A 15,845-nucleotide genomic window follows, 5' to 3' on the forward strand; every position below is an offset into this window, starting at 1 on the left:
TTTGTAGGAAGTTTTCTAATCGATGGTACGAAGGGGGCTGTTTCAGGTGGTGTAGTGGACAGTCGAGTGTCAGGTTGGTTTTTGGTGATCAAATAGGTGGGCTAAATGTGTGTTTTAGTGTGAATCGAGTGAGTGGTTGGTGAGTTGCTAGTGTTATGGTGTGTATTTAGGTAGTTGTGTGGTGTTGGAAGTGAAGAAATCAGTGATGGGTATCGTTGGAAATTGACTGTAGGTAGTTTCACTAGCGTGCAATGGGGTGAAAAGCAATTTAGAAGTTTGATATACGAAAAAAAAGAGGAATTTAGATATGGGAAGACAATAGTGAACACAAATCTAGTGTTATAGTTCCCACCGATTACCTGAATGTTTAGATGATTTCTATCAAATTGAATGGGACACTTATGTACCTTGGGCGAAATCTATAGAGGTTTTTCTTAGAGCTAACAAGAAAGTGAAGCATGTAAGAGAAGAAAAACTTCCCACTGACTCTCAGGAGTATAGTGATTGGGAACAAGAAGATACACAGATTATGACCTGGTTATGGAATAGTGTGGAACCCAAAATCAGTGTGAATTTTATGTTCCTAGATACAGTCAAGGAAATTTGGGACCATGTCAAGAAATTGTACTCGGGACAAGCCAATAGTACTAGAGTGTATCAGCTTTATCAAGAGTACTTTAATCTGCAACAGGGTAATTAGAGTCTTGAAGAGTCTTATGCTATTATAAGGAATCTTCGTAATGAGTTGAATGTGTACCATCCCCTCACTTCTAATGTTAAGATTTAGCAATAACAGAGAGAACAAATAGATGTGACCAGATTTTTAGTAGGGCTGAAATCTGAATATAAACTAGTGAGGGCACAGATACTAGGAGGGTCAACTCTTCCATCTCTAGAAGAGGTTTTTGCCCGTCTTCTGAGGATTTCTATTGGGCTCATAGAGAATTCTAATATCTCTGACAGGTTTACCTTTGCAGTGACAAGAGGAGGAGGCTGTGATGTTAGAAGTGGAGCTCAGGGAGTTTAGCTCAATCGTAGTGGTAGTAGTGAATCCATGTATGGTCGTAGTGGTGGTGGTGGACGTGTTGGAGGTCGAGACTTAGGGGGAGTTCATGGCAGAGGACGCAATAATGATCTGAGGAGGTGTACACATTGTTGTATGGAAGAGCACGCCATTAACTTTTGTTATGATTTACACGACTTACCTTCAACTTTGGCAAATCATGCGGTGGCCAGTGGTGGTAGTTCAAGACAGGATGTCCAACAAGTTGATCAGATGCCCTCTACATCTACAGATGTCTTCGAGAAGGAGATGATGAGTGTCCCATGTGATGAATATGAGTGGTTTATCCAGGCCACCTCTCAATAGAATACAGCTACTCACACATATTCAGGTATGGTTTGTTTGGCATCCAAACCCACCTCTTGGATTATTAACTCTACAACTTCCGATCATATGACTAAGACTTCAGGTGTGTTTTTCTCCCTTTTATAGTGCTCCACATCACATTCTGTTACCCTTGCTAATGGTTTAACATCATTTATTTGTGGTGTTGGTAATGTTGACATAGACCCTTTATCCCTGTCTTCAGTTTTGTATTTTCCAAATCCCCTTTTAATCTTATGTCTGTTAGTAAGCTAACCAGGTCTCTTAATTGCTCTATCACCTTTTACCCCTCTTCTTCTGTTTTCTAGGATCTCAAGACGGGGATGAAGATTGGTGGAGGGCATGAAGCTGGTGGACTGTATTATCTTGTCAACAACTCTTCAGACATCTCTTTCTCCTCTTCAATGGCACTGTAGACTTGGTCAACCATCGCTTAAAGCACTAAAGTCACTTATTCCATCTTTGAGTCGTCTTTCTGTTTTGGATTGCGAGTCATGTTAGTTGGGTAAACATCATTGTATTCCCTTTAGTCCTAGGGTTAATAATCGTATGTCAAGTTCTTTTTTTAATTCATTTAGATATTTGGGGTCCAAATAAAATAGTGTCATACAATGGTTACAAATACTTTGTTATTTTTGTTGATGATTATTCAATGATGACATGGCTTTACCTAATGAAATGAGTGAAGTGTTTTTCATTTTCCAAAAATTTTATGTTGAAATTCGTAAGCAATTTGATGTACACATTAAGATTCTTCATTCTGATAATGGCCACAAATACTTGTATACACTGTTTCAAAAGTATTTGGAACAGCATGGCATCCATCAAATTTCATGTACTTACACCACAACAAAATGGGGTGGCTGAGAGAAAAGAACCGCCATCTTTTGGAAACTATTCGGTCCCTTTTGCATCATATGAATGTACCCAAACGTTTTTGGAGTGTTGTTGTGCTTACATCTTGTTTCCTCATTAACTGGATGCCCACGCCCATCCTTGACGGTCATTTTTTTTTCACCACTTTGTTTCTTACCTTGTCTCCTTTTCCCTTACTCCCAAGGTTTTTGGGTGTGTATGTTTTGTTCATAATCTTGGAACTGGAATGGACAAATTAGATGCATGATCCACCAAGTGTATCTTCCTTGGCTATTCCCAAACTTAGAAAGGATATAAATCAAGGATCAAAATTTTGTCACGTATCGTCTCGTATCTATCGATACGTATCGTATCGGAGCCTTCCCGATACACTCCTTTTCGAGTTGGCAAGTGGTTCAAGGGGTAGATCAGCCTTAGACTAGCCCCTCTGAATCAGATTTGAAAGAAAACAATACCGATACCCGATACACTCTACCGATGTATCGCCCTGTATCGATATTTTGAACCTTGGTATAAGCATTATAACCCCAGTTCTCAACGTTCCTTTGTGTGCCCTGATGAAAATTTCTTTGAGTCTGTTCCATTTTTTTTGGGTCTGATGATGTCTCTTCTTCTTTCTCACCTCCTCCTCCTCTTCTAGTTCCTATTGAGGACCCTATCCCACTTGTTCCAATTGTGACTAAGTCTTCGCCTCTAGTGCAACTTCCTGTTGAATGGCCACTCATCCGCCAAGTGTATATGCATCGATAACATGTACCAGTTCCTCCTCTAGATTCTTCTCCGTTGACAGATCCGATAGTTGTCCCCTCACCATCTCCACCTCCTATTTCTGACCTTGATATTCCTATTGCCTTATGGAAATGTAAACACAGTTGCACACTTCATCCCATTTCCAATTATGTTTCTGTATCTCACCTTTCTACTTTCCATTGTTAGTTTTCTCTATTGTCTTCTATTTTGGTTCTTACGAATGTCCAGGAAACCCTTGCCTCTCTAAGCCCTTGCCTCCCTCCTAGTAAGCATGCTATAGGTCGTAAGTGGGTATACACCATTAAGTATTTACCTGATGGTAGTGTAGAGCGATTGAAATCTATACTGGTTGCCAAAGGCTATTCCCAAACATATGGTATTGACTACACAAAGACCTTCTCTCCTATTACAAAAACTAGTTCTGTTTGTGTTTCGATATCTCTAGCTACTATGTATGATCGACCTCTGTTTCAACTTGACATCAAGAATGCCTTTGTACATGGTGATCTCCTTGAAGAGATCTATATGAAGCAACCACCAGTGTTTGTTGCTCAGGGGGAGGATGGTAAGGTGTGCAGATTAAAGAATGCCATTTATGGACTTAAACAGTCCCCATATGCATGGTTTGGTAGATTCAGTGAAGTAATAAAGAAGCTTGGTAGGAAATAGTGTCAGGTTGAACACTCAGTATTCAACTACGATTCACATGCTGGAAAGATCTTACTGGTGGTATATGTAGATGATATTGTCATTACTGGTAGTGATCAATTGGGGATTATATAAGCTAAGGACTTTTATGTAAGAGATCTTTTAAACAAAGGACCTTGGCAAATTAAAATATTTCTTGGGGATATAAGTAGCAAGGTCTAAGCACGGTATTAATTTTTGTCAAAGGAAGTACGTTCTTGATTTGTTGAAGGAAATAGGATTGTTAGGTGCCAAACCGACTAAAACACCTATGGAACCAAATACCAAGTTAAGCAGTGATATGGGTGAAGAGTTTGAAGATCTTGGAAGGTACAGGCGATTGGTGGATAAGTTAAACTACTTAACCATTACTCAGCCAGATATTTCATTTACAATTAGTGTGGTGAGTCAATTTATGCAAAATCCTTGTGTTCCACATTGGGATGTAGTTCTAAGGATTGTAAGATATTTAAAGGAAACTCCTAGTCGTGGCTTATTATATAAGAATGGAGGAAAGCTTGAAATAGAGGGATACATCGATGCTAATTGGGCTAGTTCTGTATTTGATATAAAGTTCACTACAAGTTATTGTACTTTCTTGGGGGTAATTTGGTGACATTGAAAAGTAAGAAACAAACAGTTGTGACAAGAAGCAATGTAGAAGCTGAATATAGAACCATGACACATACCACTTGTAAAATAGTGTAGTTGAGAAGTCTTCTATAGGAGATGGGGTACTCGATTGACACTACCGTATAAGGGTAGTTTAATCTTTCTATTTATGTTCAAAATTGATGTATAATGTTTATGTTAAGTGATGTATCGCATACTTAAATAGGGACATAACCGAAAGTAATTTTTCTCTCTAAGTGGAACCAGTTTTCTCCTACTCCTCTCTTCTCTTCTTTTCTTCTCTCTTCTTCTAATTTTTTCCTCTAATACTGTTTCTAACAGAATTCTGGTGCAGGTCTGAACTTTATCAATTTTTTATTATAAATATATAAATATTTATTTACTATAAATGTAATGAAAGAAATAATGGTACTGCCAATTATATATGAAAGCCACCATATACAAATACCCCGCTCTATCTTTTTTTTTTGGTAAAAATACAAATATCGCTCTATCAAGACGATGCACATGTACTAACTGCTAAACGGATACAAATACCACCCTTGCTTAAGAGGTTGAATTAGGTGTTGATGGAGACCCCCCCCCCCACACCCCACCCCACTCTCAACGCCTACGGGGCTTCTTAATTTACAGTATCAGGCTCTCATTTTTGCTTATTTCTCTCGCTTGTTTGACTTTCCCTGAAGCTCCTCAACTTTTGTCGAGGCACGTAGCAACATCATGGCTCATCAATTTAGCCATTGATAGTATACATTATGGGTGGGTTAGTTACCCTTGATTAGGATACAATTTTCCTATATAAATGATCAGTGTGAATGATATTACAAAACAAAGAGAAAAATAATCTTTTTGTTATGCTTCTTATCCTGTAACTCATCTATATATTCAATAACAATAATTATGGAAAAATAGGAATCTGAACTACTTATCAACCAAACAGGCCTGTAAGATGGGAGAGAAGGAATGCATTTCATCTGATGAAGGCTGTAAGACGCCAACGATTGCCTTTAGTTCCTCACAATCTCCTCTCACTTGGAATCGATATCCAACTTATGCATGACATTGAGAGGATTGAAATCTAAGAATATGAGAAGGAAATAGAAAAAGAAGATGTGGAACTAGAGGGCGTTCAGATCTGAGAAGATACTTTTTTTATCAATAACTGTGGATTGAATTAAGATTATGAAAAATTATAAAGCAAGGGAGCTAAACAATCTTAACTGACTAACACAATCATTGAACACCAAAAAACAATTACACTATTACAGCTCAAAATATAGAGTTTCTATTCATCCTTTGCCTAGCTAGACCATCTGCCAATGAATTTGCACTTCTCTTTACCCATTTGTATTGAATTTCAATATCCTCAGTCACCCACTTAAAATTTCTCTTTTAATCAGTGTAATTCCAGAGCCTAGAATAATCCGCTTTTCTAAGAAAATACTTATTTTACTTATATGCAATGAGATTGATGTACAAAAGACCAAAAGTAAAGGATTTTTATAGCATACGACCCTCCACACCCAATATAGCATTCTAGTTTTATACAAACATACCCTCTACACCCAATATAGCATTCTAGTTTTATATAAACATCCCTTTTATGGGAAGTATCGAAGTCTTTAAGAGCTAAATAGCAGTCCATAACCAAGGAATTTTTATATTCCACTCAACATATTAAAAAGGCCTTACATTATATAAATAACCCTAGAATCAGTCAATCTGCGTGAGATCAGTCCCATTCTCGTATGATAAGGGATCTCAACCAATCACATAGTCTATCAGTCCTTTTTCCTGTAGAGACTGATTTTTGTCTGTTACACTTTCTTTCCTTATTTGACTCCTGGGAGCACACGTTTATGTTGTATCACAAGTACTAGGTTATTATTTAAATATAACCAAATGGTTTTAGCATAACCGGTTCATTTATCCAAGATTGTTTAGGTTTATGATTCAACCTAGACCTGACCTGGACCCCACTTACTGACAGCCCTATGTTGAATGACCAACCTCCATTCGAGCCACCACTAGAAGTTTTACAAGTAACAGTCGTCCACTTATCCTAAGCAATGAAAAGAAAAGAGAAATCCATAAAGCATGTGGAAAAGAAAATTAATAAGAAGCAACTTTACTTCATAAATTGACAGTTACCTAGCGACACATATCCCGTCGTAGTGCGGGCTTTCCCTCTTGTCTTCGTACAGGCTTCTCCCTACTTTCACACCCTTGATTCCCCCCGGTTCATTAGCATGGTTGAGGCTATCTGGACGATGCTCTTCCCAATGAAGCTTGGAGACGATTGTTAGTTTTCAGGGTCCTCTCCGACCGTCCTGTTAAACCCGCAGGTCTAAAGGAAATGGTTTCAAAAGCTTGGCAAATCAAACCATTAGCTATTTCAGAGTTTACATCAAATACTTTAAGAGTGAATTTTTCAAGCAGTTTTGAACCTGCTCAAATAGTGGATCGAGGCCCGTGGCTCTTCAAAAATGATCTCATCACTATGCAAAAAGGTGAACCCAACAAGAGTCCTATAGACTACGTTCTAGATCGTGCAGATTTCTTGGTGCATCTATATGGCTTCCCTGTTGAGTACCTCTCAGCAAACGCAATCAAAAAGGTTGCACCGGAGAAAGGTAAACCATATGAGCCCAATCCGAAGGATATCCCGAAGTGGAGTCAATTTGCTAGAATTAAAGTTTCAATCAATATTTTTGATCAGCTAGTGCAAGAAGTTCCTTTTACTCTGTTAAATGGCAAAACAATTTCTATTGGCGTTCAATACGAACGTCTCCCTAGATTCTGTGTTTTTTGTGCTAGAATTGGACATGAAACAGTGAGTTGTAAAACAAAACATAGGTTGCAAGTTGCAATTGAAGATTGTTCTAACCAAGAAATAAAAGCTAAACTTGAAGCGATGTTGGTGGATAAAATATCCAAGGACTTACGAGCTCAGAATCAGCCCCGCCCTACAACTGGCCGAAAGAGAGAAGACCTTTCATCAGGCCCCCCTACATCGGAATCCGAACAGCATCTTACCGGCAGGGACATTGAATACGAACGGTTTGGAAGCAACCACTGAAGCTCGAGCATTCCACTTGGATGGCGGAATTTCTGCCGAAGAAACCGGAGGCAATCTTGCCAATATTGGCAACGCATCTTCAATGTCGCCCTCCCAGTCAGGAAAACATGGCGGGTCCCACCCCAATCCTTTAGAGATGACTCCACAGATTCAGGCTCGTCTCATTTAATCAATTTAAATGATTCCAATCTTTCCGCTTCAACTTCCAAATTCCAATCCTAGTGTTACGGGGGTTACTTCCACATGCATGGATCAAATTATGAAGGAGCAATTACTTTTGGACCATCCAGCTCAAGTCTCCTTTAAGTCAAATGCGCCAGAAAATTCTGAGAAGTCAAGGCTTATTGATTCAGATCCTAGTGATTCTCATAAGGAAGGTGGTACCCACTATTCATCTTCTTCTTTGAATGCACCCAATCAATCGGATAGAACTATGATGCAATATGAGTATTCTTTAGTCCACACAAGAAAGAGTCCTACTTCTTGCACAAAAAGGAGAGCTTTGGAACCTGCAGAAGAATAACCGGTTTCAAAAATACAACGAACCCAGTGCCCAGTAGCAATAATATACGTACCGGTCGTCGCAACTCGCAATGTGAAAATCTTGGCACTGAAAATGACCTATCTTATTTCTTGACTACAGGGGTGGAGGAGGCGCACCCAAATCATGCCCCTACCTCCCCATGAAGTTGCTCTCTTGGAACTGCCAGGAGATGGGGAGCCCCCGTGCAGTTCGTCACATTTCAAATCTCCTCGCCAGCACTAAGCCTGATATTATTTTCTTATCTGAAACAAAGGCTAGTGAACAAAAGACAAGGAGCTTAATGTTTGTTCTTGGTTGGGGTCTATTTCATATAGTGGAAGCAAATGGCCTCTCCGGTGGCCTTTGTTTAAGTTGGTGCAGCAATATTAATCTTCAAATTTTGAGCACTAGCCGCAATCTCATTATTGCAAGGACCGATGATCCCATTGGAAGAGGGCAGTGGGATCTTCTGTGTGCCTATGGTTTCCCCAACAGAGAAGATAGATCTAAGCTCTGGGATTTTATCAATTCTGACCATGCTTCTTCTACAGTTCCCTGGGCTTTAATTGGAGACCTGAATTCCATTATGAACGACAAAGAAAAAGAGGGTAGTCGCCAAATTTCCATCAGAAATACAAGAGAATTTAACTCTCATTCAAAACTGTGGTTTACTGGATCTTGGCTTTCATGGCCCAGCCTATACTTGGACGAATAGAAGATCTGCCCATCTACTCATCAGAGAAAGGTTGGATAGGATTTTAGTGCAACCTCTATGGCTAGAACTGTATCCGAAAACAATGGTCAAGCATCTCCCTGCTGTTGGTAGTGACCACAGCCTATTATCTGTAGTTTGGTGGGTTTCCACAAGAAGTTTAAACCCACAAGACGTTTCGAAGCGGCATGACTGACCTATGCAGATTATTCTGAGAATCTTGTTCAAGCTTGGAATTCTAGTGAAGGTTCTTTCATTACCAAGTGCAGTCAAAGTAAAAGCAAGCTATGGCTTTGGTATTCGTCTAAGCTGAATTTTAAAGCTAAGATCAAGGATTTAACTCACCGAATTGAAGATTTACAATGCAGCCCTTCTTCTCCATGGACTATTGCTGAAGAGACTAAGCTAAGAAAAGAGCTCGAAGAATGGTATAAAAGGGAGGAAATCTATTGGAAGCAAAGAGCAAAATGCAACTGGTTAAATTATGGAGATCGCAACACCCGTTACTTCCATATTTCAGCTACAAATCGGAAGTGCAAGAATGGTATATATTGGCTCAAGTACTCTCATTAATTAATTATTTTAAATCCATATTTACTTCTGTTAATCCGGCTTTTGCTGATCTCAACGAACATTTGATAATGCCTTGCATCACTGATCATGAGAACTCGATGTTGTGCACTCCAGCTCTTAACCTGGAAATCCAGCAAACCTTCTTCAGTATGAACACATTAAAGGCTCCTGGCCCTAATGGCCTACATGCTCTTTTCTTTCAAAATGGTTGGAATGTTGTGGGGGAGGACTTTTGTCATTTCATTCGCACCCTATTTGTTGAACCTTCCCGCATTGCATCCATTAATGATACCTGTATTGCTACTATTCCAAAGAAAGGAAAGGTGGAAACTGCAAGTGATTTCCGTCCAATTGGACTTTCAAATATAACTTACAAAGTTATGGAAAAATTGATTGCAAACCACCTTAAGCCTCTTTTGCAGAAAATTATCTCTCCATTTCAAAATGCTTTCTTACCTGGGAGACAGATAATTGATAATGTTGTGGTAGCTCGTGAATTTATTCACTCAATGAATAGAAGCAATTGCCGAGAAGGTTTCTTTCTACTGAAGGTGGATCTATCAAAGGCCTACGATCGGGTGGAGTGGTCGTTCCTCACTCAGTGTTTGAATCTATTGGGCTTTTTGGAATCTATTTGCAAATTAATTAAGGCTTGCATTGTCTCTAACTCTATGAAAATCTTGATTAATGGAAAGCCAAGCTATGGTTTCTCTCCTGAAAGGGGCTTAAGACAGGGTTGTCCACTTTCACCCTATCTTTCCATTATATATTTGGAAGTTTTTTCTCGGATGTTATCTAATGCCTTGGAGACTGGCACATTAAAAGGCTTCAGATTCGACAGGTCAAATGTGAAAATCAACCACTTCGTTGATGATTTATTATTAGTGGGAAGAGCTGAAATTGAAGAAGTTCAACACTTGAATGTCATTTAAAAAAAAAATTCTGTGATTGGACAAGTCAAGTGATTAACCTTGAGAAATCATCTATTTTTTTTTTCAGCAAAAATACCCATTTATCTACACAAAACTCAATTAAGAATTTGTTGGGTGTTGCTGATATGAAAAAGGAAGATACCTACCTTGGTGATCCACTCATTGGAGTTAGAAAATTCTCTTATTGGCAGTTTTTATTGGACAAAGTTAAAGCTAAACTCAAAGGCTGGAAAATGGGGGTTCTCTCTCATGCAGGAAGATCTACTCTCATTAAATCTACCCTTACCTCAATTCCTATTTACCACAAGCTATCTTACTCTCTACGCTCAACCATTTGTAAGGGTTTAACTGCCATCTACAGAGACTTTTGGTTGGGTGTGTCTCATGGTAAAAAACCTCTTTACCTCAAGGCTTGGAATTCCTTTTTACTTCCTAGTGAGAAAGGTGGTCTAGGCTTCAGACATTTTCTCTTGGTCAACAAAGCACTCATAACGAAGATTGCTTGGCGTTTCTTAAAGGAAAATAATTCTTTGTGGGCCTAGGTTCTCATTGCAAAATATCTTCTAAATGGTTCTTTCAGGCGTTAGAAGAAAAAATCAGGTGATTCACCTCTTTGGATTGCTATTCTTGATTGCAAAAATGGCTTAATTAAAGGGTGCAAGTGGATTATCTATAGCAGGTCGAATGTTAATATTTTTTATGATCCTTGGTTGCCAAATGGTCTTATTGACCGACCTACAACTTGGAACCGGCCCATAAACATGGTGGCTACTCTTATAGATCAGCACTCTCATAATTGGAATAATATTGTGCGCACATAGGGTTTCAATGAAGAGATTGTTAATATGATTTTGAGAACAGGTATCCCTTCTACTTCTCATTCCCATGGGGATACCCTGGTTTGGACTTTAACTCCCCATGGTAACTACACCTGTAATTTGGGATACAAACTTATTTTTAATTCTTCAGAATCTTCACACTCTATGTGGATTTGTCCAGGACTAAGCTGGAAATCTTTTTGGAAGATAAAATTCACCCTACCTAGAATAAAAACCTTTGTTTGGCGTTATTGCAAAGGAGCCCTTCCTATGTCTGCTGACCTTGCCAAGAGATCGAATCACATTGATCCCACTTGCAGACTTTGCCATGAAGATCATGAAACTTTGGACCACTTATTTTTCCACTACCCATCGGTTCAACCAATTTGGTTTGCCTCATCCATGGGTTTGCGAGTCAACATTTGCAATGATCAAGGTTTTCTTTTCTAGTTAGAGGAATAGAGGAAAATGGATAACATTATTAAAGAGGAGTCCAATCTCTCCCTATTTACTAGAGGCATTGTTCTTATGTAGTATATTTGGAAGGATAGATGTCAAACCTATTTTAATGGGAAGCCATTCACTCATTCAGCCGTTCTCATTCCCTATAATGCCCACCTTGGAGACTTGGTGAAAATGCATGAAAGACCTTTGTTGACCCAGCCTAAAAACTTAGGATTTGCTTCTCCTTCTTCTCTTCAAAGAACCTCATCAGTTTGGATCAAACCTCTTCATTTGCACAATAAAATCAATACTGATGAAGCATGGTCTCCATCAAAAGCTGCAATCGGTGTCATTGCTCAAGATGAATTTGGATCACTCCTGGTTGCCAAAGCCTTGTTGGTGAAGGGTTCTTCTCCCATTGAATCTGAATTTAAAGCAATTCTAGAGGGTCTTCAACTAGCAAAACCTTTCATCTTGGACCCGATTATCATAGAAAGTGATGCTAAAGTTGCTATTCAAGTTCTCTCTTCGGATCTGGAACCCCCTTGGAGTTCACTGCTAGTTGCCTTGGATTGCAAAACCATCTCAAAATCCTTCTCATCCTGTGCTTGGTATCACACCCCTCGGTCCTGTAATAGAGCAGCCCATGGGCTTGCCCAATTTGCTCTAAGACAAAACCGATCATTTACTTGGTCCTCTATTCCAGATTGTATCCGATCTATTATTTTGGATGAAATGTAACCTCCAAGTTGAAAGTTAAATAAAGCTCTTGCCCTATGGCTTAAAAAAAAAAACAGTTACCTAGCCAAAATCAGCATTCATAAAAGCATTTTAACAAAAGTGGCTGCTTAGTTCAGCCTGGCTGATTGCACCGGAACTTAACGAACAAAGTCGAACACAAAAAGCACACAAGGGAACTGTATATCCTTTTTTGCTTCCTTAATTGATCGATAAAATAAATTACATTAGAAGTCAAATGACATATAGGACAGAAAGAAAGGCATTTAACACATGATTTAAAATGAGAATATCTAGGACCTCTGAATTATTTAAGCTTTACAATGAGGCACTTCAATACCTTATTGAGAGTTATCTGTGTGCATGTGTTCTTGTGCGCGTGTGTGTGCATGTGTTGTTCACTCTCCGTAAATCTCCATACATCCTACTTTACTTTGGGAGGTAGGAAGCAGCAGTGGTTTACATTATTTTGAGCAGATGGAGGGACAAGAGGAGGTAAAAGCTAAGCTTGATAGAATGAAAGGATTGAAGACGGAAACCAGTATTTTGAAATACTAGATAGAATTAGTTGCATTTTTCCTTTTTCTAAATTCATGTCACCAGAAGAAACGGAACAGCGGGAAGGTTGGGCCTTAAGGCGCAGTTTGGAAAAAGTATAAATGCAAATATGTACAGCATAAATACATACAAAATAATACAAAATGTAAGATTTTGCACTAGGGCTTGGGTCAAGCTCAGGTTGGGCTTGGGCTTGGACTTGAGCTTGGGCTGCACTAGGCTTGAACTCAAGGTTCACACCTTTAGTATTGGGCCTGGCCCACCTGAGTTACACCCTAAGAATATTATTAATATATTTATTACAAATAAATAATCAAGTATTATAAATAGAATACATTTATTAATCATATTATTAATAAAATTTAATTTGCCAATTTATTTATCCATATATATATATATATTGATAAATGATGAAATGTTTGTATTGCTTATTAATAATGAGGGAGGGAGAGAGATATTCCCTCCAAGCTACATACATTGTACATAACCATATGGAGTTTTAATAAGGTTGGAACTAATAAACCAATCAAATGTACATTTTGTATTTTTGTAACGAAGTCAATTGATATCAAGTATCAACAGAAAACTTACTTGTCACTAATGACCAAACGCCCCCTAAGATTAATGCCAGATCCTTAGGATTGGATTAATGGTTCATGTAGCCCCAAGCCCAAAGGCTTCTAAGACTTACCATTATATGCCAAACAAAATAATTAAGCACATGCAGTGATTTATAATGTGTTATAAATCACAAATCAACCCAAACTTAGTTTCCCAAATAAAGCAAAAAAAAAAAAATCCAGAGAATGCTTTAAGATGTATAGTGGATGGTGGATCCCAAACAATATATTACCCTTTACATCCTTGGCAATCTTTACATAGGCCATAAAATATAATTAAGGTTAAAAAAGTCAAAGGTCTCCAATGCGTGTAGCAGTACTATTTGTTACCAGCAGGAAAACGTAAATCTCTCTCTATCTCTCTCTGCTTGCTGCAACCTGCATCTATGGTTGCAGCATTTTCTTAACACTGGGTGATCTGTTTAAAGAAAATACTGCCACCATATGCGAAAACTTCTCTCTCTCTCTCTCACAGATGGATTATTAGAAACACAAGATGGGAGTGAAAAGCTTGGGGCAGATACGATCCATGATAACCACAAAAGCCATGACCAGCTCGCAGTCGAACCCTGGTTGTACAACGAGATTAAATACGTCATCACTTAACAAAATTGTTGTGTTGTTTACTTTCTTCCTGGATATCTCTGCTGCCACCGTGCCATTGTGGCCTATGATCTTACAATGTCGTTTCCTAAAGGAACCCTCAATCTGAAAATCCGGATTAGTCGACGTCTTTGCATATCGCTTCCTGGGGACTCCCATGAAGGCTTCAGTTTCGCCGTTGCCGGGAAAAATCGATCGCCGTCTCATGCAGAACACTGGACTTTTATTATAGCAACCTTCCCCTTTGTATCCCTTCCATTTATGTTGCAGGTTTAGAATCTGGTAAATAATATTCCAGTACTTAATACTAGTCACCCTAAATGGAGAACAAAATTAAAAGAGAAAGAGAGAAAATTAACTAAAATTTGTACAGTAACTGTATATACCTGGGGCTTCAAAGTTAGTAGGGGTCTCCCAGCTCCGTCCATGAGAAGAAGGCCTCCCTTGGGACATGTCTTCCTTGAGTAGTTATCGACTCGGAAAGCCAACTTTCCCTCGTGATTGAACACCGTAAACCCATCTGTGCCCTGGAAAGTCATGCTTGACTTCTTCCACACAGTAAACACGGATGGAGCAGAAACATTGACAAGCTCTTCTTCTGTGGCACTAGTACTACTGCTACATCTATTCTGATGATGATTAGCTACTGTTGGATGTACCTTTGACATATCTTCTCTTCAGTTTTCAGCTACACTTAATCAAACTAACAAGCTAGTAATATTAATGGAGATCGATGTTGAAGAAGAAGAAGAAGGCGGGTTTTGGGTTAATTGAGATCTCCGAAAGAATTAATATTGATGATGATGAACTGTGTGAGAGCTAGCCTGACAGCAGGTGAAAGGTGGGTTTGGCCTTCTTATATCTGAAACTTCTCTCAGAGAAGAATTGGAGCGGGAGGGGACGTGGAAAGAGGGAACTTTTTCTCAACTCTCAAGCTGCTAGAGTCTGGAGTACTTTGGATAATTTCCAGATTGTTTATTGATTAATGGTTTCCACGACTCCCTAAGTCTTTTGACAAGGAATTACGTAGGCCATGATGACGATGATGCCGCCATCCATGACTTTGGCTTAAAAAAGAACACTACCATCCCGCACACCACTCTCACTATGGATGTATATACACAAAACAGGTCAGAGATCACTAGCTAGCTACTTATTTACTTTCTCAGAACTCGATCACGAGGGTGACACTAAAGCATGCATGTTTTCTGGCCCATCATTTCACATTGTTCACGCTGTTGTACTGTTTTCTTTTTCTCTGGTTCCCACTTGCTTTACTTAATTTATAGACACTATATAGCTTTATCGTCTATTCCTATTACATTGAGAAACTCTAGCTAAATATACTAACCCTTTAGATCCTTTATTCCATTGTTATCCAATTATCATGCAGAAAATATTCCGTTTTGTCTGCATAGAATGCAAAATGGATTATTGATAGATAAATTGAGCTAGCATGCACACGTCAGAACATATTGAACCAAATTAAGTTTTAGTTGAACGTAACACCAATGCCTCTTCCTTTTCCTTTTCAAAACATCTGTATTAGGTTTTTAGTAACGTTGTCATTGTGAGACTTTACGACTTTTAGTTGTACTCGTGGAGAGGACAAGAAAGATTGGAATGACAGGTAGATAAAAGAAGGTTTGTTTATATATCCTCTCCAGTCACATAAATATATTAATAAATTTAGTTTCAGTTCCCCCAGTTTTTATTTTCACCAATATCATAGCATTCACATTGCTAATGCTGTTTCTTTTTCCATGAATCCTTATACCTGTTAGGGGGCGTTCATTTTTTGGATTTTAAGGGGGAAAGTTGGTTAATGGGATTTTGATTCCCATTGATCAAGAAATCCATGTTCTTTTTTCATTTATTTTTTAAGTATTATTTACCCATCTTTTAGGTGGAT

The 15,845-nt window shown here is 38.6% G+C and overlaps 3 protein-coding genes across 4 annotated transcripts; 2 read left to right on the top strand and 1 right to left on the bottom strand.

Annotated features, from left to right (window-relative positions):
- The first annotated feature begins 6,689 nt into the window (after positions 1-6,689).
- Positions 6,690-10,152, top strand: LOC148791953 (uncharacterized). Its single transcript, XM_088888337.1, has 4 exons — positions 6,690-7,393; positions 8,056-8,543; positions 8,895-9,191; positions 9,335-10,152. Exons 1-4 carry the CDS (start codon positions 6,690-6,692, stop codon positions 10,150-10,152), a joined length of 2,307 nt encoding a protein of 768 aa, XP_088744463.1.
- A 1,454-nt stretch (positions 10,153-11,606) lies between these two features.
- LOC148791954 (uncharacterized) lies at positions 11,607-12,155 on the top strand. The gene has a single exon (XM_088888339.1). It carries the CDS (start codon positions 11,607-11,609, stop codon positions 12,153-12,155), a length of 549 nt encoding a protein of 182 aa, XP_088744465.1.
- Positions 12,156-13,456: 1,301 nt separating this feature from the next.
- Positions 13,457-14,893, bottom strand: LOC104612941 (protein LURP-one-related 8-like). 2 transcript variants are annotated; one of them, XM_010280604.3, is made up of 2 exons: positions 14,320-14,893; positions 13,457-14,185 (listed from the first exon to the last, which is right to left on the bottom strand). In XM_010280604.3, exons 1-2 carry the CDS (start codon positions 14,599-14,601, stop codon positions 13,814-13,816), a joined length of 654 nt encoding a protein of 217 aa, XP_010278906.1. In that variant the 5' UTR covers positions 14,602-14,893; the 3' UTR covers positions 13,457-13,813. The 2 variants fall into 2 exon arrangements, with proteins under 2 accessions (XP_010278906.1, XP_010278905.1); XM_010280603.3 differs by having other exon boundaries at positions 13,457-14,212; positions 14,320-14,886.
- Between the last annotated feature and the right edge of the window lie 952 nt (positions 14,894-15,845).

This window comes from Nelumbo nucifera, chromosome 5 (assembly GCF_055504915.1).
Source record: "Nelumbo nucifera cultivar China Antique chromosome 5, China Antique-T2T, whole genome shotgun sequence".
Classification (NCBI taxonomy): domain Eukaryota; kingdom Viridiplantae; phylum Streptophyta; class Magnoliopsida; order Proteales; family Nelumbonaceae; genus Nelumbo; species Nelumbo nucifera.